Source organism: Syngnathus acus, chromosome 6 (assembly GCF_901709675.1).
Source record: "Syngnathus acus chromosome 6, fSynAcu1.2, whole genome shotgun sequence".
NCBI classification, from domain to species: Eukaryota; Metazoa; Chordata; class Actinopteri; order Syngnathiformes; family Syngnathidae; genus Syngnathus; species Syngnathus acus.
Genome location: NC_051092.1, coordinates 5415975 through 5438209, shown reverse-complemented (window position 1 = coordinate 5438209; position 22235 = coordinate 5415975). Strand labels below are relative to the sequence as shown.

Here is a 22235-nt window from a genome sequence, read left to right as displayed (position 1 = left end):
TTTTTTTTTTTTTGTACATTTTTTGTGTGTCAATAAATGTATATGAAACCATTCAAGTGCCTATTTTATTATTAGAACATTAAATAATTGTTTCAAACATGTAAGTAATGCATTAATTGTATAAATAACATACAGAAAATGTTGTATAAATATTGAAAATATAAATAGTATACGCATGTGTGCATGTAACATGTTAACAAGAAGTACTGGGCAGGCTAACGAGTGAGCGGCAAGATGCTAATTCGCTTTTCATTTTCTTTGCTCCTGCAGACAAGCTGTGCTTCAATTCTTTCTTCAATAATGAGGATATGCAAGAGATTACCAAGCACTTTGTGATTTGTCACGTCGACGCTCCGGGGCAGCAGATTGGAGCGTCGCAGTTGCCACAAGGGTACACACAAGCAGATTTGTACAAATATCGTCACTGAACTTGACCTACTTTATTTAAGAAAGAAAAATAATCCATTTAGATTTAGCCTTGTGGTTTGATAGATGAGTCACGAATGCAGCAGTTTTCAAGCTTCATCACTGATGTACAGTACATACATGTCCCTTTCCTTCCACAGGTACCAGTATCCCACTATGGACCAGTTGGCGAGCATGTTGTCCACTGTGGTGCAGCATTTTGGGTTAGCACATTTTACATTTCACTAGCACATGCCATGTTTTCGTTGTGCCAGCCTTGCCATTTACTGGGACATCATGTCCTTGTTTTGCTGGCAAAGATGATCTACTGTATTTCTGCACTGCAGAAAATCTGTTAATAAAATGCCTTTGAGTGAAACACACACTCACACACGCACACACACACATGGTGATGCCAAGCGTTAAGTGAGTTGACTGCTCTTGAACTTGGTATTTGGCACTCCTATGACGATGTGTGAGAATTAATTATCAACTCTGAGAATGTGTTTTAAGACAGGTGCACAATGCTCAGTCCATTAAAAGGCTCAATTAGTTTTACTGGCGAGCCTTAAACTGAAAGTGCACAGCCACAAGCCACAAAACAGATTAGTCTAGCAAATCATGAGCTAGTCCTCAAGAGTGCCAATATTTTACAAATTCTGCCACAGTATTACTTTGTAATAACAAGTAACAGAGATCATTAGAGGAAATGGATCCGTGTAGAAGTATATGTTTCATTTAAGTTTAGGTTTAAGTGAAATTTGCCAGCTGTATAAATAATATGGTACATAGTACAATCTGCAAAATCTAATTTCTACCAAACTACAGTCATGATGTGTACTTATGTTACATTACAAAACAGTTTTTCTCTAATTTTATTGATGAAGCCTAAACTTGAAGAACTTGGAGAAATTCTTAAATTCAGGCTATTCTACTGGTAATTTGTTTAATGATATGTTGGCAAAGAAGAAATTCAGCAAGGGCAGTATCACTCCCAAAATATTACATCTACTGTGTCTTGAATAAAAAAATGGCAATCATTGAACTGTTTTAGGTTCAAGAGTATCGTTGGGATTGGCGTTGGCGCTGGATCGTACATCCTGGCCAAGTTTGCTGTGAGTCCATTTGACATATTGTATAAATTCCTCTAAAGTGGCCAACCTGTGAAAGAAAAAAAATATCTGTTTTTAGCTGATCTTCCCTGACCTTGTGGAGGGTTTGGTTCTGCTCAACATTGACCCCAATGGTAAAGGATGGATTGACTGGGCTGCTACAAAGGTATCTGCCAGAATGTTTTTCTGTGACTGAATTAGCTTTCCAAACTGTGACTGGGCATCCTGAAAATACTTTTAATATGCAATCTGTGTCCTTCCTCTAGCTGTCAGGACTGACAAGCGCCCTGCCAGATACTGTACTGCCACATCTTTTCAGTCAGGTATATTGAGGATTCCTTGTAGCACCGGCCCTTGCGTAATAGCCAGAAAACCACGAAGCTTTTATTTGTGCACAGGAGGAGCTTATGAACAACACAGAACTGGTGCAAAGCTACCGGCAACAGATCAACAACACCATCAACCAGTTCAACCTGCAGCTTTTCTGGAACATGTACAACAGGTAGAAGGATTGTTTTGTCATCGTTCCAAGATTGCCCCAGACAAGCCAGCATCCCCATAAACCGCCTTTTCATAATTATGACATCCAAAATGTAATGCTTACTCAGATCTCTCCCAACCCTAAGCACCACACACTAATCTTCAGATGATATTGACATTAATTCCAAAGTTCACCATCGGTACTTTTCATAGACAGTCTGTCAATCAGCGCAATATTTTATTAATTTTGTCCTTTCTAGTCGGAGGGACTTGGAGATGAACCGCACTGGGACTGCACTGAATGCCAAAACCCTGAAGTAAGTCCAACACACCTTTCCGTTACAATGCAGTGACGGCTGAATCTGTTCTGGTAACAGTGGATTGTTGGGGAGACCTTTATCAGTTTTGATTTTTTAGAACATAATTATATTAGAAATATCAGACACATGAGCTCAGTAAAATGTTTACCATTTCTCGTTTTAGGTGTCCGGTTATGTTGGTTGTGGGAGACAATTCCCCTGCTGAGGAAGGAGTGGTGAGTCCCTCTTTGTTCCCTTTCAATATTTTCTAACTGAATGAAGTGAAAAAAATCCAGTTGTCTCCTTTTCCATCCATTCTCAGACATAACTAATTTCTCAACTCTCTTGAACTAGATCGTTAAAGAAACATTATCTGCAAACAATACAGTTATTGTCTATTTCATTTAATAACATCCTTAATGTAAATGCTGGATATGTCACGGGCCGAGACAGAGCGACCAGGTGCAGCACGGACTTTTATTGAGTTGGAAGTGGAAAGCTGGATAATAGGGACTAACACGGGCAGGAGAAACAAATAACAGGTCGGGCAACATACAGGTATCAAACAGACAGGTAGCAAGACAGACGAACTGAGCCGAAGTGATGGAGGGTCAGAGAGTGTTTGAGCTGGGAGTAGGTGTGGTAATGAGCAGCAGTCAATGCTGATCACTGCATAATAGGACTGGAGGGGCAGGAGCAGAGAACTGTCTGTGGTCCTGATCAGTGCCAGACATGGCTGAGAACAATTGACGGGAGGAAAATCACTGGTCAGATGGCAGGTGGCACGGGCACGTGACAATATAATGAAAAGGAGCATTGTTTGATCTCTGGCTGCAGAAGTTACTAATAGTTAATGTTTTTGTTAAACCAAAAATCTGCAAAAAAAAAAAACAATAACAAAACCACAGCACATAATCAGATCAGATGGTCATGTTATGACTTCCAGACCTCTCATTTTGAAATACCGTATTTTCCGCACCATAAGGCGCACCTAAAAACCTCCAATTTTCTCAAAAGCCGACAGTGCGCCTTATATATGGACCAATATTGAGCCACTACAGCAGGCGTGTCCAAATATATGGATTTATATATGGACAAAGTTTTAAAATGGGCCATTCATTGAAGGTGCGCCTTATAATCTGGTGCGCCTTATATATGGACAAAGTTTTAAAATGGGCCATTCATTGAAGGTGCGCCTTATAATCCGGTGCGCCTTATAGTGCGGAAAATACGGTATATTCTTCTGTAATAGCTGAGCTGCTGCATGAAGAACCTTAAATCAAACCAATTGTTTTGAAAACAGGAGGAGTAAGATGGAGTCCGGGTTGGCGTGAGAATAGATGTTGCATAAGCAACTGCAGAACGATGGCATGATAAAAAGAGCAAGAGGAAGCATTCTTAAAAAAAGGTTTTTCTTAGATGTGATAGATGGAGGTCACATCCGCTGATGTGAGCAGTTGAGGCAGTGTTTTCTTCTAAATATACACAGTTACAGTTTATTACTTGGAAGCCACAAAAGCTTAGGAGAGAAGGGAACATGTTACCTAATAATCATGTATTCTTTTCAGCTGTTTAAGCATTTGAAAGAGATTTGGTGGATTTGGGTTAAACAGCAGAATGCAGTGAGCAAACGCACATGTGTGTTTGAGTGTGTGTGAGCATTCGTACGTGACTGTGTTTTCAGCCCCACTGGAATGAGTCATCACTGCAGCACACTGAAGTATCTGGGTCACTCATAGACCCTTTTAAAATGGACTCCATTTGCAGTGTGTTGTCTTTTTAACAGTTACAGCTCAATCCAATGATGTGAAACAGTTCTTATTATTGAGGTCGCTTATTATGTTTAACTTGCTCTCAAGGTTGAGTGCAACTCCAAGCTTGACCCAACCAACACCACCTTCCTTAAGGTAAACACAATGTCTGCATGCCTTATGGTAATCTGAATAATAATGTACATGGAATGTGTATAATGACGACGATAGGCATCAGTTTTTGTTTATTGTTACAAAAGTATCAAGATGTTTTTTTTCAACAAATTACAAACTCACTATCTGCAATGAAAGTCAATCACCAGATTAAAAATGAGAAATTAGAATTCTAACCCAAGCATTTCATGTGACGTTCTTGTTGTCATAATCATACACAACTTCAAAATGCTTTAGCTGTTTAAGCAAAATAATAGCTGCCATTATCAATTATGACCTCATAATACCCAAGTTATCGTCCTGTAATACTAGAACGTCCTGAACATCTTCCATGTGTTACCACTATAGGGTCCGAAAGTTTTATAATAACTGTCGAGTACAGGCATGCTCCCCAATCACCGGTCCGCGGCCAACCATTTGAGATCTTTTTTCTTTAACTCATTTACAGCCAGCTCTGGTCAAATGAATCTTGGACGTCCATAGCTGTCAATGGCAGTATATGAGTCAAATAAATAATGTTGAAAATTGTCTTTAGTGTCATAGATAGACAGAAGTCACTGATGAAAAAATACAAGCTGAAATGCCAAGAAGTGCAGACAAGTTTTCAGTGACAAAGAACTTGGATCATGGCTATTTATTTTTCTTGTGACAGATGGCTGACTCTGGTGGACTACCCCAGCTTACACAGGTAACAAAGAAACTCTTATCACAGAATATGAGTCACTTGAAAAAAAAAATATTCATGTGGATGTCTTGTTTTTACAGCCTGGGAAGCTCACTGAAGCGTTCAAGTATTTCCTTCAAGGAATGGGCTACAGTAAGTATCCTCAAGTACTTATTGCAGGCAAGATTTGATCTTTGTCACAATATATTTGTCAAAATTCATCTTAGCAGCAGTATTCAGTATTTGAGGCCGGGTTTTGTCCGGAGAGACACAAACTGTATTAATGTTGGCCTCTGTCTCCCTCACCCTGTTCTCTCAGTCGCTTATGTGAAGGATCGGAGGTTGAGTGGAGGGCCAGGTACTTCCTCCTCCACATTCACCTCTGACCTCTTATTGCTGCCCTGTATGATGCTCTTTTCCAACGTTGATTTCAATTTGCTTTAAGTGCAACGTTCTGGGATGTTTTTTTTTTTTTTTCCGGCATTTGCAAGATCCCAAGGCCCTTCATCTCTGAATATTTTTTCCTTCAATGGAAAAATATAATCTCCTTTGTTTACCTCCCTTCATCATGCCATTTGCAAAACTGTTCTTTGCATGGCCCTTAACTGGCTTTGGCAAGGCCTTGCTCATTGCATTCATGACAAATGCAAATATCTTAAATTACCAACATGAACAACTGCAATAGATATTCTTATGTATATTCATATATAGTATTTCTATTCATATATATACAAACATAAATCACATATTTTATGCGTCTACTCACAGGTGTCAAATTCAAGGCCCAGATTGGGCCCACCACATCACAATAGTTTGCCCGCTGAAGCAAATTATCTCTATTCAAAATATTAATCAATTGATTTATTGTACTGATTATAATCCCCAAAGGGGAATTCAATTTACACTCTGCTTTTTATTCATGCTTCTTTTTATAAATCTGAACCAAAATTGCCAATTGCCTTCACTTTTTATAACACTGAGGTATTTTACAATTGAACAATGATTAACAGGCTATTTGCCTTGACTTAAAAGTGATTATCCATCAATCTTTTGTCCATATGTAAATAATATTGTGAGGCCGCTGTAAATTTTTATGGTTTCAGTTATAGCAGCCCTTTGAGGGAAACCATAACGACAATGTGGCATGCAACAAAATTGATTTGACATCTGTGGTCTCCGTGGTCATGAGACGGTAATGAAGAAAGGTAGCAAGTTAGCTCAAAGTGAAGTCACGTATTTCAAAGCAGCTCAAGAAACCATCTCAAACTATCTCTTCAAAAAAATATCGAAAAAAACAAAAAGGCAGTGCTCACTGTTTTCAGCAATGAGCTCCACACTATATAATGTGATTCCCAAGCTCCTCAATTACATGCTACTCATAATGCATTTGTGAGTAGACCAACAACACCAACAGCCACATTGACCAGGCTCTTGTTTGATCATCCACAGCATAATGGGGACACCTTAATTGCACTAAGAGCATGACCTCCCCTCATACCAAGAATTAGAAGCACCTAAACACACGTGAAAGTTCTTTTCTTTACCCCATCTGCTTCTCCTCCCAGTGCCTTCTGCCAGTATGACTCGCCTGGCCCGCTCCAGGACCGCCTCTCTGACAAGCGCCAGCTCCATGGATGGGTCACGTTCTCGTGCCTGCACCCACTCCGACAGCACCGAGGGAGTTGGTGCAGTCACACAAACCATGGAGGTTTCCTGTTGAGGTGGCAGGAAAAAAAAAAAGGGAAGGGAGGGGTGGAGCTACAGAGAGAGAAGCCATAGGGGGTAACAATCACGGAGACTTTAGGATTTTAATGTGACAGGAAGACGTTAACAGCCATGATCGCTCTCTGTGGTCTCATCCCCGAGATCTTTTGTCTGCTATTTTCTCCCCTCCTGTATTGTAACAAAACAGTTAATGTGCAGTTAGAGTCAGAAGTATACATACTACATTCATCGTGGGCATGAATGTCACATTCATTCCGTATCTTTACGTAATGATTGATTTGAAGTTTCCTATATCCGTGGTGGAAAGATTCTTCAATGGGTTTTAAAGCCTTGAATTGAGTGTGCACGTTTAAATTTAAGAATTTTCTGTAATCCACACAGAGCCAAAATGTTTTATACATAATGTAATATATGCATACATTCAACTAAATAACACAATGGATGCAGATGATCGTTTCGCTTTGCCATTATTGAGCTTGACCTTAAGCATCTGATTGAGATAAAACTCACAAAGGTACATTTGAGCAAAAGATGTAATTGTGAGTAGGGCTGCAGGTAATTTTTTCCATGGTTTAATAATAAAGAAAAGTACAAATAAGACATTTCCTGTTAATATTGAACAACAAACTGGTTTTCATTTTTACATAATCATTGTTTTATACTCAAATGTAAACAGTGCATAGGAGTCCACTAGCATATTACACTAGTACACTTTCCTTTCTAGAAACATTTTAAACAAATCTCTCCCCGTAGTTTTTAGTCTAAGAGACAAAGTGAAGTCTGATTGAACCACAGTAGACTTTGTCCTGGGTCTTAACGTCCAGTGTACACTTAAATAAACGGGTTGGGGCAGGAAAAAAATGCCTCCCACAATTTTTTGAGCAGAGATACTCAAATTTCAGTTTCAGCCCTATTCGCGAGTGTTCTACTATATGCACAGTATTTTAGGATGTACGCATAATTTTGACCTGTGTGGATTAAAGAAATTCCACCAAAAAAATGAAAATAATGTATATGTGCATCCAATTCTTGTTTTAAAAACTCATTGACAGGACAGTTCCTATCAATCATTAAAAGCCCTGAATAAATATAAGATTTGTGCCAATGATGAGTGTTTTGAAACTTCTGAACGCAACTTTATATTCTACTGCTATTCCCAACCCCCACCTTCGTAATACTCTCCACAAATTCACTCTTGGTGCCCAGCACTTGAATTTGTATTTTTGACTATCTCATAGTTGTGTTTGCTAAGTATCCCCTTATTGGCTCAAGCCCCTTCCACCCCCCCCCCCCCCCCCCCCCACCCCCCAGCACATGGCCCACACATAAACACGTTAATTATTTCTGTAGCAATATTTAATAAAGAGCTGCTCATGTAAGGATATGAAAAGTAGAATTTGATCAAGTCAAGGAACATGTACGGAGTGCGAAAATGTGTTTTGTATCAGCACGTGGTGGTCACAGGATGCCATCATTCAAGTCGTGCTTAGTCTGTGCGTAATTGTTGTTGCATTATTGCTAGACGACTCACAACCCATGACACTGACTACTTTAAAGCTTCATTTAAGTTGTGTGTGTTAGGGGTTGTATAGACTAGTTTAGGTGTCGACTTTTCTCCACAATGACCTTTGGTCCGTGATGCTGACTTTAATAATAATCCTATTTTCTTACTTGAGAAGGAGGCAGAGCTGCATGCAGCATCAGATGAGTGAAGAACTTGAAGTGAAAAACAAGTGAAGTTATTTGGCTGTTCCAGCGGAAAGCACACAGCAAGAGAAAAAAATATATATATATATACATGTTGCTATACTAGACGTCGACTTGACTTTCATTAGATTGGTGTCGACAATAAAAAAAAAAAATCTGAAGTCACGCACTCCTGGTGTGTGTAATAACATTCCAAGCTGAAGCCAACTCATCATTTTTATTGACCTATTTTACAATTATGTGGCCCAAGTATCCCTATATACAAGTTCAACACAAACACATACTGCCTGACGTCAAGTGGAATGACATTGTATGATTTGTGAGCTATTGAAATGTATGCATTGTTTATGATCACATCAACAGATATTGCCTCCAAATGCAATTTATTTACGCGTAGAGCAGCTTTCATCTGAGCGCCATGTGTAAGTCTAAGACAATCCACAACAGTAACATAGTGTAGAATTGTACTTAGTAACGTCTATATGCATGCGATGTGTAATGCTTCATTATGTGGGTAGTCGACATAGTGTTAGAGGGTGGCTTACTCCATTAGAGCCAAGATAGTAACTACTATCGTCAGTCTGTAACTTCACTGCATGGTTGTGGTTCTGATTGTAGTCAACTCTTTGTGGTCTCCACTGTGACAATCACATTCTGAACAAACAAACAAACAAAATAATCTGACATGTACTTCCCTAAATGCAACGAGCCCCTCTTTTACCAAAGTTAAACGCACACACACACACACTCACTATAAATACAGTACATTTTACATATTTATACATGCCATACAAAATTTGATGGGCTGGTATTGAATGCCCAGAAAAAAAGGCATAAGGTCACACATAGTATTAGATTAGTTCATCACTTCAGTGTAAAGTCAGTATTTTTTGGGGTGTGCTATGTAACCATAAACTCATAAGTATTTGTATGCTTTTAGAGCTTTAGAGTAGGAAAAATTGTGTGTGTTGGCCCGCTCTTATACTGGGCCGCAATAGGTCCCCTGGTTATTGGATTATTAGTGTACAGCATCAATGCACCAATGTCTCCTATTATAAAATGTTTTTGTTCAGGTCAGGCATAGCATTCTATTGCTGAGGTGTGCATATTTCCGAGATGGCCTGTGAGGAGCGGGGCTGTTTTGGAGCCATTTGGGCACCAAGCTCAGAATGTAGGGCAACCCCCAACCACCTTAAAAAAAATATTCCCACTCCCTAAAAAAGGTGCCCCGATTCTCACAGGTGAACCCGGTTGCACCCTAAAGGGCTATCAGCTGAAGTCACTTTGATGAAAATGTCTGCCACTAGATGTGTTTTTTTTTCTGACCACTGAGGGACTGACAGACTGTGGGATTTTGTTGATATTGGAGAATAAACTGTCATGGAGTGTAAAAATCATGTAAAGTTCAAAAATACTTATGAACATAAAATAGAGGCGTTAGAATAAGATATTGCATGGAAAATAGACACCTCAATCATTTGCATGGAGTGGAGAGGATGTGGAGTGTATCAAAAAGCAACTTTCAACATAAACTGTCCGCGGGGGGGGGGGGGGGGTTCTCCTGAATGTATTTTGTCCTTTTTTGAAGTGCTGTACAGTATTGTCACCCTAAACCTTATCCTCTCAGAATTTCTACACTATACTTTGTACCTCCACTTAAGCCAACATTAATGACTTCATGATTTGCCCTTCACAAAAGTAGTTTAGATGACGACTTGTGCTTTGGCACTGAACGAGTTTAGACCTTGGCCCTCCTTGCACTTGTAGATATATATATATACATATATTATTTTATTTTCTAGAGTAGGTTACTAACACCAAACAAACATTGATGTTAGTATATGGTGAAATGTGTTCTTTTTGCCTTTGTGTTTGAAACGTTATTTTAGTCAAGTGATTTGTTCACGTGCATTAATACATGTATTCTTCTTTGTGTCGTTAAGATTAATTTCACTTGAGCAATAAGTATGGTTTTCTTCTTGTTTGCATTGTTTCATAATGTCTTCCCTATGAGCAATCACACCAGTAGACAGATTTTTACCTGCTTGGCTGTCATGTGTGATGTAAAGTTTAAATGTTACACATACAAATATATATACAACATAAGCTGTCACTGTCCCATGTACTAGTAACAAGTAAATAAAGACCTAATGTCAGTATTTGCCGTGTGTAACGGAATCAAATTTGAATCTCTTTCTACCAACTGTATTTAGTGAAGTGTTTCTTATTGGTCAGTATGAACCGTACGTTCAAACTTCTAATTAATCATACGAAAAATTTCAGTTTCAATGCATTCATTGTCAGAGCTTAAATCTCTTGGAACGGTGTAATATTTGTGTCAAAAAGAAATGTGCGTGTCTGCTTGGTCACAATTGCATACACGACAATTTAAATGCAACATTGAATATTTATTCATGATAAATGCACACACACAAAAAAAAAAAAAAGTAAAATTTGTGCATATAGTGACACAAACAGGTCAAAGCAATCGGTAAAAACTGTCATTTCGACAAATCTCTCTCTCTATAGAAATTTTCTCTCTATATGGAATTTGTGTCTCATCCCATCCCTCCTAATGCAACAAGCCGAAAGAAAAAGATGAAAATGTAACTTTACTTTCAAGTTAAATGACTTCAGCCTGTCGTACTTACAGTATTTATTCAAACAAAAAGTCATAAGAGACCATGTAGCCGTCACAGTAGACGTGCAACATCTGGTCCCTTGGGCTGTAATTCAGGAAGTTAATGTCAGGACACATCTTGCGGAAGAAGATGCCAAGTTTGAACTTCTCTTCTCCAGTTGAGGTGTCAAATGAATAAAAAATCTCTTCCATGGTATCATTTACAAATCGTGTCGCATAGAGGATACCACAAGCCATGAAGGTGTTGGTGACCGTTTCCTTATAGACTGAGGTGTACCAAGTTTGGTTGACCGTAGGTGGATCTCCTTCTTCCACTTTGGCCAACACCAGGTTACCAAAGTCATGGACCGTGCTGTAGATGAGCCACACACCTGACTCATCTGTTGCAAGGTCGAAGTCAGTATATAAGTAGCACTCGCTAAAATGGCAAAAATTCCCCTTTGAGTTATACCTGTAGAAAAAGTTTAGCATATTTTTAGTTAACTGGTCTGTTATCCTAAACATACTCTGCATTACAAATATAGTACATAACAGGGGTCACCAAAATGTAGAACGTTTTGTAAAATACATTTTTTCCTGTAGTGTCAATTATAATCAAAATAAATGTGTTTTCCCCGATCACTACGTATATATATATATATACGTATATTCCAAAGTTGTACCTAACATGAGTCGCTGATTACCCTAACGCCTATATGCTTTTACGTCTTTATGTGCCCTGCAACTGGTTGCCGACCAGTTCAGGGTGCAGTCTACAATTGGAACTATTGTGAGGACAGAAGTTCCAAATTATTTTGAGAGACTATTAACATTATAAGCGTCTTCACACGTGGGTATCGTTAATTACTAGATTACCCTAAACCTTTGTGATTATTCATTACCCAAGAGGTAGCTGCCAGTTTCAAAAAAGTTGGTGACCCCTGGTGTATAACAAAACAAGACAAAACAAAAATGAACCTGGTGCCTTTAGGTAACTGCAGGGTGGAAACGGTTTTGGATGTTACGTTGAACCGACAAAGTCGGTCACTGTTATAACAATTGTAGAACAAGGCGTCACCATATAGAACAACATTTGGTCCTTGAATGGTGTTGGTGGTTGGATTAGAAGGACTGATGTCGAAATTACCTGCAATGAGACAATATATTATGTTGCACCTGTTCTGTCTCTCAACTATGTTGATGTGTGTGTGTGTGTGTGTGTGTGTGTGTGTGTGTGTGTGTGTGTGTGTGTGTGTGTGTGTGTGTGTGTGTGCGTGTGTGCGTGTGTGCGTGTGTGCGTATATCTATGTGTGTATGTATATATATATATATATATAGTATATATATATATATATATATATATATATATATATATATATATATATATATATATATATATACACACTACCGTTCAAAAGTTTGGGGTCACAAAATTGTTTGGGTGACCCCAAACTTTTGAACGGTAGTATATATATATATATATATGGAGAGAGAGCGAGAGAGACAGAGAGCGAGAGAGAGAGATGTACGAATTAAAAACAATGTAGAGAATATCTGTTTTGGATTTCTAGATGATACCTGGTAACTTAATTCCTACGGTCAGAGAACTCAGGCTGGAGTAGAAAGTGATATGGTTGGCATATATGTTGTTGACATTTAATATCACCCGCCAATACCAGTTCTCTTTCCCCAACTCAGGTTTTGGGTCACGGCCCCAGCCTCCATACTTATGGTTAACAGTAGATTCTCCCTTGGAGTAGAATTTAGGCCCAGTAATATTCACAAACTTGCCATGGGGACAGACATCTACAGAAAAAATGGAAGTTGAATTAAAATGTATTACCTGTAAATCAAACATATATCATATATAACACATCTCTGCATTATATCAATTATACAAATCAAGTTGTATTGTGTTGCATTGTATTATTTTTTGTAGTGAATAGAAATCAGGAACAGTAAAATGACTGCTGTTCACGTGTTTATGCCCTCTCGAAACGTTTGCAGATTAATTTTACCTGAGGTCTGCACACTGTCTGGATGAGGAGTGGGCTGTGCATCATTCCTGCATATTTCCAGGTCTCTTTTTAGGCGCAGGTTGGCTTTACGGCTCTTTTCTACCTGTAAGCTGTCATATAGCTCCAACTCCTGCAGCTCTTCTTTCAGGTGCATCAGCTGAGATAGAACAACAATTAAAACAACAACAACGGTACGAATAATTACATCAGTGAACCCAAGATTGAAATAACACTCATGACGGTAGAAAACATGCAAATTTAATTTTTCCTTTTTTAGCAGGTTGCAGAAATGGAACATACATAAGTTTATTAATTTTGGTCTGATATTGCAAGTCAGGCATTACATGCTAATAATGGACATTGCATTATTTACTTTTAATTGTCTCCTCCAGAGCTTCAAAAACTGTCCATAATAATATATAACATATAATAATAATTATTATTATTATTATTATTATTGTTGTTATTATTTTAACTCATTGTACTCAAACATGGCATTAACGCAAACTTACCTGTCTGCCAGAATCAGTAGTTAAGTGCTGGAATCCCTGGGTGGTTCTGTTGAGTCTGTCAACCATATTCTTGATCTCAACGAGTTCATTCTCTATCACCTGGAGACTAACCACTCCATATAGCTTGCCGTCATCCTCCTTCTCCAGTATTGACACATCTTTTAGAAGTTGGGGCAAACGGAGCTTCAATCCAAGCAGCTGACTTTCAAGTTCCAGAGCCTACAAAGAATACCACATTTTATTCAGGATTTTTCCGCGTGTGCAATCATTGATATCACAGTACACCCTTAGGTATTGATAGATTGTGGCTAGTTACCTTTTGTGGGCTGACAGTGTGAGAGCATTTTGCTGCATTTTCGTTCACTGAGTTGAGGGTTTCATGAGGGAATGCCTTCTCTTTGTTCGTCAGTTCACACACACAGCGATCTTGTTGATTGAGCTGACGACAAAAGAGACAAGTTCCCAAAAAACAAGAAAACATATATATGAAGTAATATGATTTTAGAATCAAATAAACATTCTTAAGAATAATACATCTCACCTGTTGTGTGAAGTTGAACAGACAACACAGAAGAATGAGCGTGTAAAACTTCATCATGGCTTTGAGGAGAATAAAAACCACCGCTGACAAGCACTGCATTTGGATTCTGCATGTGTTCATCTTTCAATGTTGGTGTGTTGCATATAGAACACATTCTGTAAATGATCACTTCCTCCTTCTAGTTTCAGTTCCTGAAACTCTGGAATTGTTTTGGACATGAAGAAAACAGATGAAATCCAAACTTGCTGTCACTTCTCATCCGTAGCCGTTCCACTATGTGTCTGTTGTCATTGTTTCTGTCTGTGTGCTCGCCCCTCCCCTCCATGATTAAGTGTGAATATTCTCACCTGCCTCTTGTTACCTGTCGTGTATATAAGTCCTGTCTGCCCCTCACGACCCTTCGGGTCATTGTGTGTGTGTTGTTGTTGTCTTCATGTCTTCCTGTCTTTTTGTTGCACATCTTTGTTGGTCAGTCCTGTTGTTGGTTTTGTTTGTTAAGTCATGTCAGTTTGCCGAGTCTGTTAGTTTGTGTTCTCCAGGAAACCCTGGTCCAAGCTGCATTTGGTCGCCCTGCTCCATTCAATCCGTGACACTTGTATTCTGTATAAAAAAATGTTTGTATATAATAGTCATCATCATCTTCTTCTTTTCCTTTCGGCTTTTCTTCTCAGGGGTCGCCACAGCGTACCATCAGATGCCATTTATGTTACAGATTGGGTTCGCATCATGAGAAATATAAAAAATAAGACTTCCACTTAACTGGTTGGGGACCTGGTCTGGCTCCTGCATCTCATCCCAGCGTGTCAACATACAACGCTGTATCAGAGGTCATTGAAACCGATCCTATTGCCAGAAAGTCTCGACGATACGAATATGGGGGGCCCTGAAAGGAATAGTTGTCTATTCATCCATTCTGAACCAATTATCTACTTTAGTCAAAGGAATTTTATATTCCTCAATTTTGTTATGACAGGTTAGTTTTATGATAGGAATGCTTTCTTCCATGCAATCATTCCTTCATGCAAATAGACTTTTTTATGGATGGATAGATGGATAGATGGATGGATGGATGGATGGATGGATGGATGGATGGATGGATGGATGGATGGATGGATGGATGGATGGATGGATGGATGGATGGATGGATGGATGGATAGATAGATAGATACTTTGACTGTCTCCCACCATGGGAACTTTATTTCCCAAATTACGAAACCGGAAACTATTGGTTGCACAATTATGAAATATCTTCTTCCAAGTTTCACATCCACATCTTTGTGTGCTGACTCAGTGGAAACAAGCAGCAAGTTTGATGAAGTATAACCAGGTATGTTATCGACTGCGCACAAGAGATGTGGAAGGAAGTTTAGTACGATCATTGTAACAGTTCGACTACGTAGTCAGTTTAGTCTTCATTAGATCGGTTGTCAACATGTTGTTGTTGCTTCTCCTACTGGCATCCACAGTAAGTAATGTGTGTTTCATGCTGCATCACTAAAGTATCTCATTCATTTTATTGTATTGCTTTTCAAATATTTTTTGAAAATATTATTGTTGGAATGCGGTGACACATATTGTAACTTAAATATATACGTATATTTCTTTTTTTTAATGGTAAATGGTCTTTAATTTACCTAACATACAGTGTGTATTTTCAGACTTTGTGGTAGGTACTTAGATTAGCTAAAGATCACTGGGAGAAAATCTAAACTTCACTAAGGCCAATACAATACAATACAATTTTAGGGAATCTGCGGCATCGCTCTACACTGTCTGATTCTGAACGGGTATAGGAAATTGAGAAACAGAACCCCCACCATAATAATATAGGACATTAAAAAGAGATTATAGAATGCTGAAAGGACAAAGGTGTTGTATGAATGCACAATGCAGTACTGTGGCTCACACTGCCTGGATCTTGCATAACGGGGGGTCTGATTTGTGATTCAGTCATGTATTCATTTGTATTAACGTCCTCATTTTTTGGCTTAGTAATAGTATTTTTCAGTGTTCTCACGCAATTTTTCGTTTTTGATTTCATGGAGTGAGCCCATTTTCTAATGTAGCGTACTTCATGTTTGACAGCAGGGTAACAGCCAGGTTCAGCATGTGTCGGGTCAGGTGAAAAATGGCTCATGCGCATGTGAGGTGAACACCAACGTGTGGTTATTCCCTGCAAAGAAGTATGAGGCCGCACTGCAACAAGTTGAATCTTGCGAGTATTCACTTCAAAAGCTACAAGAACAGGTAAAGTTAAACCATTTCATATCTGTCTGACAGACTATCTTTACTAGAAACCCATTTACATTGTTCATGTTCATCTGTGTTTTTTGGGGGCGTGTTTACTGTACCGACTTATGATTCGGGTTCAGCAAGCCACTTTCATCTACAGCCAGCAATCCGTTTTCTTTTCCATTAGGTGCATCTGTCAAACCAGCGTCTCCCTGAGTTGTATGCGGTGCTTGATAACATAACTGGACGGTTGGAGCCTTACCAGTACTTGAATTATAGGGGCATCTTTTCTGCCTTATCGCTGCGTCAGTTGGGTGAAGAACTCGACAAGCTGGAGGATGATATTAATGCCGTGTCCCTTCAAGTGAACAACGTAGATTCAGAAAAACTCTCAAAAGAGGTACGTCATACAATATAGCAACATATCACAAACAGTAATATAATAATTGAAAAACAAATAATGTAAATCTAATTTTAGAAAAGGTTATCTGTGTAAAATACTGGAGCAAAATAACCCATGCTCACAAAACATTAGGGACATTCAGCATGAGATTTCAGGATAAGGCTAAAATGCTCCATAACCTTGACTGGTGAATTTAAATTGACCTTCTCTAAATTTAAAATGACATGTCCAACTGTTCAACATTTCAAACAAACTTGCTGTTTTTGAACATACTGGTCAAGTAAGCAAATGACTAAATTCAAAAATGCTGTTTGACACGTGCATCAAGCGATGCATTACCTGGTTCAATTACAATTGTTAGTATTTAAACTGCCCATTTTTAATCATATTGTTCACATTTTGACATCATGAGACCAAGACGACGGCCAACAATTGAGCAACAGCACTACGTCGTGCCTTCAAACAGGATGTGCAAGGGAGGCAACCACCGAGTTTAAGTGTCAGAGTCACATCAGCAGGTTCGATAGAAGGAGAATCACAGAAAGCCACGGGAACTGGACCTTCTTAAAGTTTGATGTCATTGTTCAAACACGAGCTGTTAATCTTTAATAGAAAAGAGCCAGGTTAAATCAGAAATTAAGTTCAGCTGAAAATGATTTTGTGCCTTAGGTTCATCCTGAATCTAGCTTACATTTTGTGACACCGTATAAAGTATTACTGAACCTTTGTTTCACTAGGTCCACAAACTGCGACAAGATGTTGGCAAGATGCATATGGCAAACTCGATCAACATGAAGACTGTAAAAGAGAGACTCCGCTACCTGAAAAACAGTGTTGAGTCATGCTTGTCGATTCCAAAAGATTTCAGAGGTATTTTGTGAGGAGGGATCCATCATATATTGAAGTTTGTGTTCATAGTGATGTTATAGATACAAATAACCTCTATGTCTCATTTCTCATGATTTTCTTCTCCTTTATTGTTTCCAGGTCAGCAAAGGTATTGCCTTAGAGGTCTAATGACCAACATCAGTGCACCGGTCATAACAAAAGTCAGTCCATATGGTAAAACCATCATCTCTGGCTCATGGGGTCAACAAGCCCTCGCGGACAACGAAGACCAGCAAAACATCTTCTGGATTCAGCCTATGCTCCACGGCCACACCTCAGGCAATATCCTGAGAACCTACCAATCTTATGAAGACTTCATGGCCTCTACTAACCACAAAGATGTTACCATAGCTCCATCCAACATCCACGTTAATACAGTCGAAGGCCCCAGTGCCGTCGTGTATGGTGAGGCTCTGTACTATCACTGTTACAACTCTCCAGATGTCTGTCGCTATGATCTGAACAGCAAGACTGTCACAAGGGTCGAACTTCCCGGAATTGGGAAGGACTCCAGAAAGTTCCCTTATTGTTACTTTGACTGTCGGCCTCATAGTGATGTGGACGTGGAGGTAGATGAAAGCGGACTCTGGGTCATCTATGCCACAGTAGGTAGCCACGGTAATCTTGTGGTAAGTAAACTATCATGGGATGGTGAAGCTGAAACGCTCAATATCACACAGACGTGGGAAACGAGGCTGTTCAAGAAGGCGGCAACCAATGCTTTCATGAGCTGTGGTGTGTTGTACGCGACTCGTTTTTATGATGATTTCTATGAAGAGATCTTTTATGCTTTCGATACGGCAACAGGCAAAGAGGACAACACACTTGCGCTTCGGATGGAGAAAATCATGAAGGGAGTTGCCAGTCTGAGTTATAACCCAATCAACAGGCAGCTCTACATGTTTAACGATGGATATCTTCTCGCTTACCAAGCCCACTACTAAAATTCAATATAAACCTAAAATAGGACGACAGCAGAATGCACATGAAACATATTGAACATCAAAGTGGCAAGCTTTTGTTTCTGTTACTGAATATTCCTAATTTACATAATCAAAATGGCAGAAACAAGTTTGTTGTCATGTCCCTACATTCCACAAGTTTAGTGAAACAGCATCACACTCAGCGAATCAATCCCTAATTTAACATGACATAACAATATATATCACCAACACAATGTTAAATGTTTCTCGATTTAACTGACACATTAACTAGATTTGTTTTCCTTTCGGGCTGATCCTTTGTTTTTTCTCTCCATTAGTATTGCTGTCCGCTAGTTAATTCACAAAACTTAGCCTCTTTTTGTTCCCTCGTTTTCAAGATATTAACAAAATAAATGTGTCCAAGAGATTTACAATTTTAGTCCATATTAAATTTGTATCATTTGTGTCGCTAAATTGCAAATTTGTATCATTTGTGTCGTTAAATTGCAAAGAATGAACGGAGATTTACAACTTCTTTTGGTCTTTGGTTGAACGGAGCTTTCCATTCACGCCTGCAAAATCAATTAAAAGCAGTTAATCATGGCTCATCTGTCATCTTGTCACTTTTAAACTGCTTTGTATTATTAATACTTTGGATTACTTTTTCTTGTAATAGATCTAATGGTTGCTTTGTTGAAAAAACATCAATTAATCAATCAATCAATAAACACAAGTGTAAAGAACTGCACATTTACAATGGCAAACAAAGCGCTAAATCAAAATGATTGATACCCTGGTTTGAAAGAAGCTACTTAATATTTCTGCAGAGGAAAGTTTTGAACTCATTTGAGGGTCATGTTGTAAAAAATAAAAGGAGGCTACTCATCTGTTTTGCCACTAGAGTGCACTGCAAGGCAGATTAATAAAACAGCTGAAAGGTCATCTGATAGGCTCCTCATCTACAGAATCGCCTCTAATAACAAGCTCTACATAACTGAATCATTCATTATACGTAGTAAGAGGCAATTTAAGCCACTATACCTTTTGAGGTCTCCAACATGGACAGCTGGTTCATTTTCTGTGACTTTTTTTCTTTTTTTGTAGTTTCTGGCTGACTGCCGGTCAGATACGCCCAAAACTCTTCTGTCATAATGACAGAGCAAAGAACCCAAACAGCAATCGGCCGGGTTTGTAAGACAGCTACTCTTTACTTTGAGTGTGGTTATGCCCATTTGATGTCTCTTTGAATGGAAAATAGGTTCTCAATGAAATAGTGGGAATTTGTAACACTTTGAAATTCTCTATGATCTGTCAGCCAGCTGGTCCTGCTAAATTTTAAGTATTAAAAGAACTGGGGGGCGATCCCCCCAAGTAAAATGTGCCGGAACGACTTCCTTTAGGAACAAATCAGGTTCTACATGAAACTTTCATTAACAAACTACCTCATTTGGCTTTTTGGCACGCTGCCTCACCAACATTGTATGTGACGTGTAGCCTTGTTTCCTCTTAATTAGCTAAATTACTTGCATTGACTAGTATTGGGACGCTCTTGGCATGGATACACTATAGCACAGCAAATCTGGCCTGCCACATCATTTTATGTGGCCCACTAGAGCAAATTATGTGCACTGGCTTTATTTCTTGCCGAAAGTCCTAATTTTTAAATTGTCTTCACATTGAAAAAAAAACGGTGTGATATTGGAAGCACTTTTTATTACTTTTAAAGTAAATATAACATTATTTGAACCTGTGGGACACAACCACTGTTATTAAAAAAAATCACTCATCACTTGATCTGACACTGTTTTCATCTCCAAGACATTCCTAACAAACGCTTCTTTTACTCTTACTCAATTTCTCTTCTCATCCCCACCGTGGCTAAAAAAAAAATGAAGCAAGCCCTGAAGCATCTAGGTTACTGTCCACCCAGTCTTGCACACAATATATCTCTACTCCTAATCATGATGTTAACCAACTCCCAAGTTATCCTTTGTGTGCAAACTCACTGATTGAACACACACATACACGGTGACTCATCAGATCTAATCGCTGGTATGGAGGGAATTGCTGGATTTCCAAGCTATGAAAACAAGCCACTGAATGTTTCATTTTTAGGACCAAAGACAGCAGTTATTAGATTGATTTAGACTCACTGCATAGAGTCCCCATAGATAGTGGGGCCAGCCTTGGATTTCCATCTGCTTATTTACAAAAGAGTTATGTTAATCTACTCAAGACAACCTTCTCACCACCCCTCCACCAATAGTATTAACAGCACGCCTCTAGATGTAATCTGTCCATATATATGCCTATAATACTGAGACAAATGATCACCACAAATCCTTGGGTTCACAGTTCGACTATTGTAAGCAGGACACTATGGTTACATATGATGCATGTATGATGCTACCTTTGTGTCTGTCCTTGCTTGCTCGGTGTCCTATCCTCAACCCTTAAAACACTTTGCGTCTACTCCAATTAAGTGTGAAGATTTTTGACAGCCATTCTTCACCTGCATACGTAGTAGGTAGTTAGTGCCAATTAGGAACAAACAGCCTTAGTTTCTTATATATTTGATATTTGAGTTTTCTTAAGCTGTATGCCATAATCAGCAATCTTAAAATAATAAAAGGCTTGCAATATTTCAGTTGATTTGTAATGAATCCAGAATGTATGACATTTTTGTTTTTTTAATTGCATTACAGAAAATAAAGAACTTTATCACAATATTCTAATTTTCTGAGACAGTCCTGTATATTACCTTGGTTTCATTGCACTTATTGTTTGGGTGAGGAAGAGAAACTGATTATTAATGCACGTACTGTTCACCGGGAATTTGCCATTTGCGGTCAACGACCTCACTGAGCATTAGAGCCCCACAATGGGGTAGGCTCTAAGCCCACTATTGTTTCCTTAGATGACCGCTACAGTAATGCAATGAAGAAAACACCACAATATAAAATATGCAAAGGACCTAATTGAATAGATCCATACAACCAGGAAAAAGCTTGCCAAGAGGAAGTGAATTAAAAGTTTAAGCAGAGAATACTTCTAAATATTTGTTAAATTAAATAATAATAATAATAAACTCTTTAGACACCACCACCCTGTGCAGTCCAGCCACACTTTCTCATATAGGTTAACATCAAGAAAAACACAATTCTCATGTTTAACCAAAGCCTCAAAGTATTGGAAATGATCAAAATGAATAAAACAGCAAAGGAGAAATGGACAGAAGTGAAATGGGAGAATGAATGCAAAGGGTGGAGTCATCGTTGCTAAATGAGGGCTTGTAATGACAAGGCGTCTTGGAGTTTAAAAGGTATAATTACTTCAGGAAGGTTATTCTGAGGGGAATCTGGGAACAGGCCACCCTCTATGCTGAAAATGACTGGGTGGATGTGGATGGGGAAAGTGTGTATGTGTATGTGTGTGTGTGTGTTTAAAAAATAAATATCCATTCCATATACATTTCTATATTACAGTGGGAAGATCAAATTTGATATTTAATCAAAATAGTTAAAAAACATGTTTTCTTAAATAGTTTTTTAAAAAATCATTAATGCTATAAGTCAATTCAAAACATTCATTGGTGAATGCTCCTCTGAGGGAGACATTTGCATGAATCTGTGGTGAACATAAATTGAGTGAAATCCCTTGTCCAATGGGGTTTGGAACCGAAAAGAACAAACACTTGCAAAAGGGTCTGAAAGTGGAACCGTCAAATTTTATGTCAATGCTTTGAACAGATTACATGCCCTGCGTTTTAATGGGGCCATCT

At 38.7% G+C, this 22235-nt stretch overlaps 3 protein-coding genes and 2 long non-coding RNA genes across 12 annotated transcripts in view; 4 read left to right on the top strand and 1 right to left on the bottom strand.

Annotated features, from left to right (window-relative positions):
* Window positions 1–9139, top strand: part of ndrg4 (NDRG family member 4) — a 30870-nt gene extending 21731 nt beyond the window's left edge. For 3 of the 5 annotated variants that reach the window (XM_037253984.1, XM_037253983.1, XM_037253986.1), the window contains 13 exons: window positions 271–391; window positions 567–629; window positions 1460–1520; window positions 1597–1683; window positions 1784–1840; window positions 1916–2019; window positions 2258–2314; window positions 2481–2532; window positions 4156–4203; window positions 4874–4909; window positions 4987–5038; window positions 5205–5243; window positions 6451–9139. In XM_037253984.1, coding sequence (XP_037109879.1) covers window positions 271–391; window positions 567–629; window positions 1460–1520; window positions 1597–1683; window positions 1784–1840; window positions 1916–2019; window positions 2258–2314; window positions 2481–2532; window positions 4156–4203; window positions 4874–4909; window positions 4987–5038; window positions 5205–5243; window positions 6451–6605 — 932 coding nt within the window. In that variant the 3' untranslated portion in view covers window positions 6606–9139. The remainder of the gene's footprint in view (window positions 1–270; window positions 392–566; window positions 630–1459; window positions 1521–1596; window positions 1684–1783; window positions 1841–1915; window positions 2020–2257; window positions 2315–2480; window positions 2533–4155; window positions 4204–4873; window positions 4910–4986; window positions 5039–5204; window positions 5244–6450) is intronic. The other 2 variants (XM_037253985.1, XM_037253987.1) reach the window with 1 other exon arrangement.
* On the top strand, window positions 5250–6170 carry LOC119124255. Its single transcript, XR_005098232.1, has 2 exons — window positions 5250–5968; window positions 6007–6170. It is a non-coding gene; the product is annotated as an uncharacterized LOC119124255 (long non-coding RNA).
* A 1565-nt stretch (window positions 9140–10704) lies between the features above and the next one.
* On the bottom strand, window positions 10705–14167 carry LOC119124251 (olfactomedin-4-like). The gene is made up of 8 exons (XM_037253982.1): window positions 14009–14167; window positions 13784–13906; window positions 13468–13686; window positions 12956–13112; window positions 12516–12743; window positions 11916–12084; window positions 10880–11409; window positions 10705–10838 (listed from the first exon to the last, which is right to left on the bottom strand). Exons 1-7 carry the CDS (start codon window positions 14126–14128, stop codon window positions 10974–10976), a joined length of 1452 nt encoding a protein of 483 aa, XP_037109877.1. The 5' UTR covers window positions 14129–14167; the 3' UTR covers window positions 10705–10838; window positions 10880–10973.
* On the top strand, window positions 12085–12693 carry LOC119124256. Its single transcript, XR_005098233.1, has 2 exons — window positions 12085–12163; window positions 12431–12693. It is a non-coding gene; the product is annotated as an uncharacterized LOC119124256 (long non-coding RNA).
* A 1147-nt stretch (window positions 14168–15314) lies between the features above and the next one.
* Window positions 15315–18888, top strand: LOC119124720 (olfactomedin-like). 4 transcript variants are annotated; one of them, XR_005098320.1, is made up of 6 exons: window positions 15316–15473; window positions 16094–16255; window positions 16428–16640; window positions 17381–17513; window positions 17631–18602; window positions 18673–18888. XR_005098320.1 is itself a non-coding variant. In XM_037254947.1 (5 exons), exons 1-5 carry the CDS (start codon window positions 15441–15443, stop codon window positions 18473–18475), a joined length of 1383 nt encoding a protein of 460 aa, XP_037110842.1. In that variant the 5' UTR covers window positions 15315–15440. The 4 variants fall into 4 exon arrangements, 2 of the variants coding, with proteins under 2 accessions (XP_037110842.1, XP_037110841.1); XR_005098321.1 differs by having other exon boundaries at window positions 17631–18575; window positions 18633–18734; XM_037254947.1 differs by lacking the exon at window positions 18673–18888 and having other exon boundaries at window positions 15315–15473; window positions 16097–16255; window positions 17631–18475.
* The last annotated feature ends 3347 nt before the right edge of the window (window positions 18889–22235 follow it).

Excerpts from the sequence above, each read along its gene's own strand:
- LOC119124251 (XM_037253982.1), bottom strand. The coding sequence starts at position 14,128 with ATGAACACATGCAGAATCCAAATGCAGTGCTTGTCAGCGGTGGTTTTT. Across the intron at positions 13,113-13,467 it reads CTACTGATTCTGGCAGACAG|CTGATGCACCTGAAAGAAGA; the intron begins GTAAGTTTGCGT and ends GTTCTATCTCAG. Across the intron at positions 12,085-12,515 it reads CGTAGGAATTAAGTTACCAG|GTAATTTCGACATCAGTCCT; the intron begins GTATCATCTAGA and ends GTCTCATTGCAG.
- LOC119124720 (XM_037254946.1), top strand. The coding sequence starts at position 15,441 with ATGTTGTTGTTGCTTCTCCTACTGGCATCCACA. Across the intron at positions 15,474-16,093 it reads TTCTCCTACTGGCATCCACA|CAGGGTAACAGCCAGGTTCA; the intron begins GTAAGTAATGTG and ends CATGTTTGACAG. Across the intron at positions 17,514-17,630 it reads GATTCCAAAAGATTTCAGAG|GTCAGCAAAGGTATTGCCTT; the intron begins GTATTTTGTGAG and ends TATTGTTTCCAG.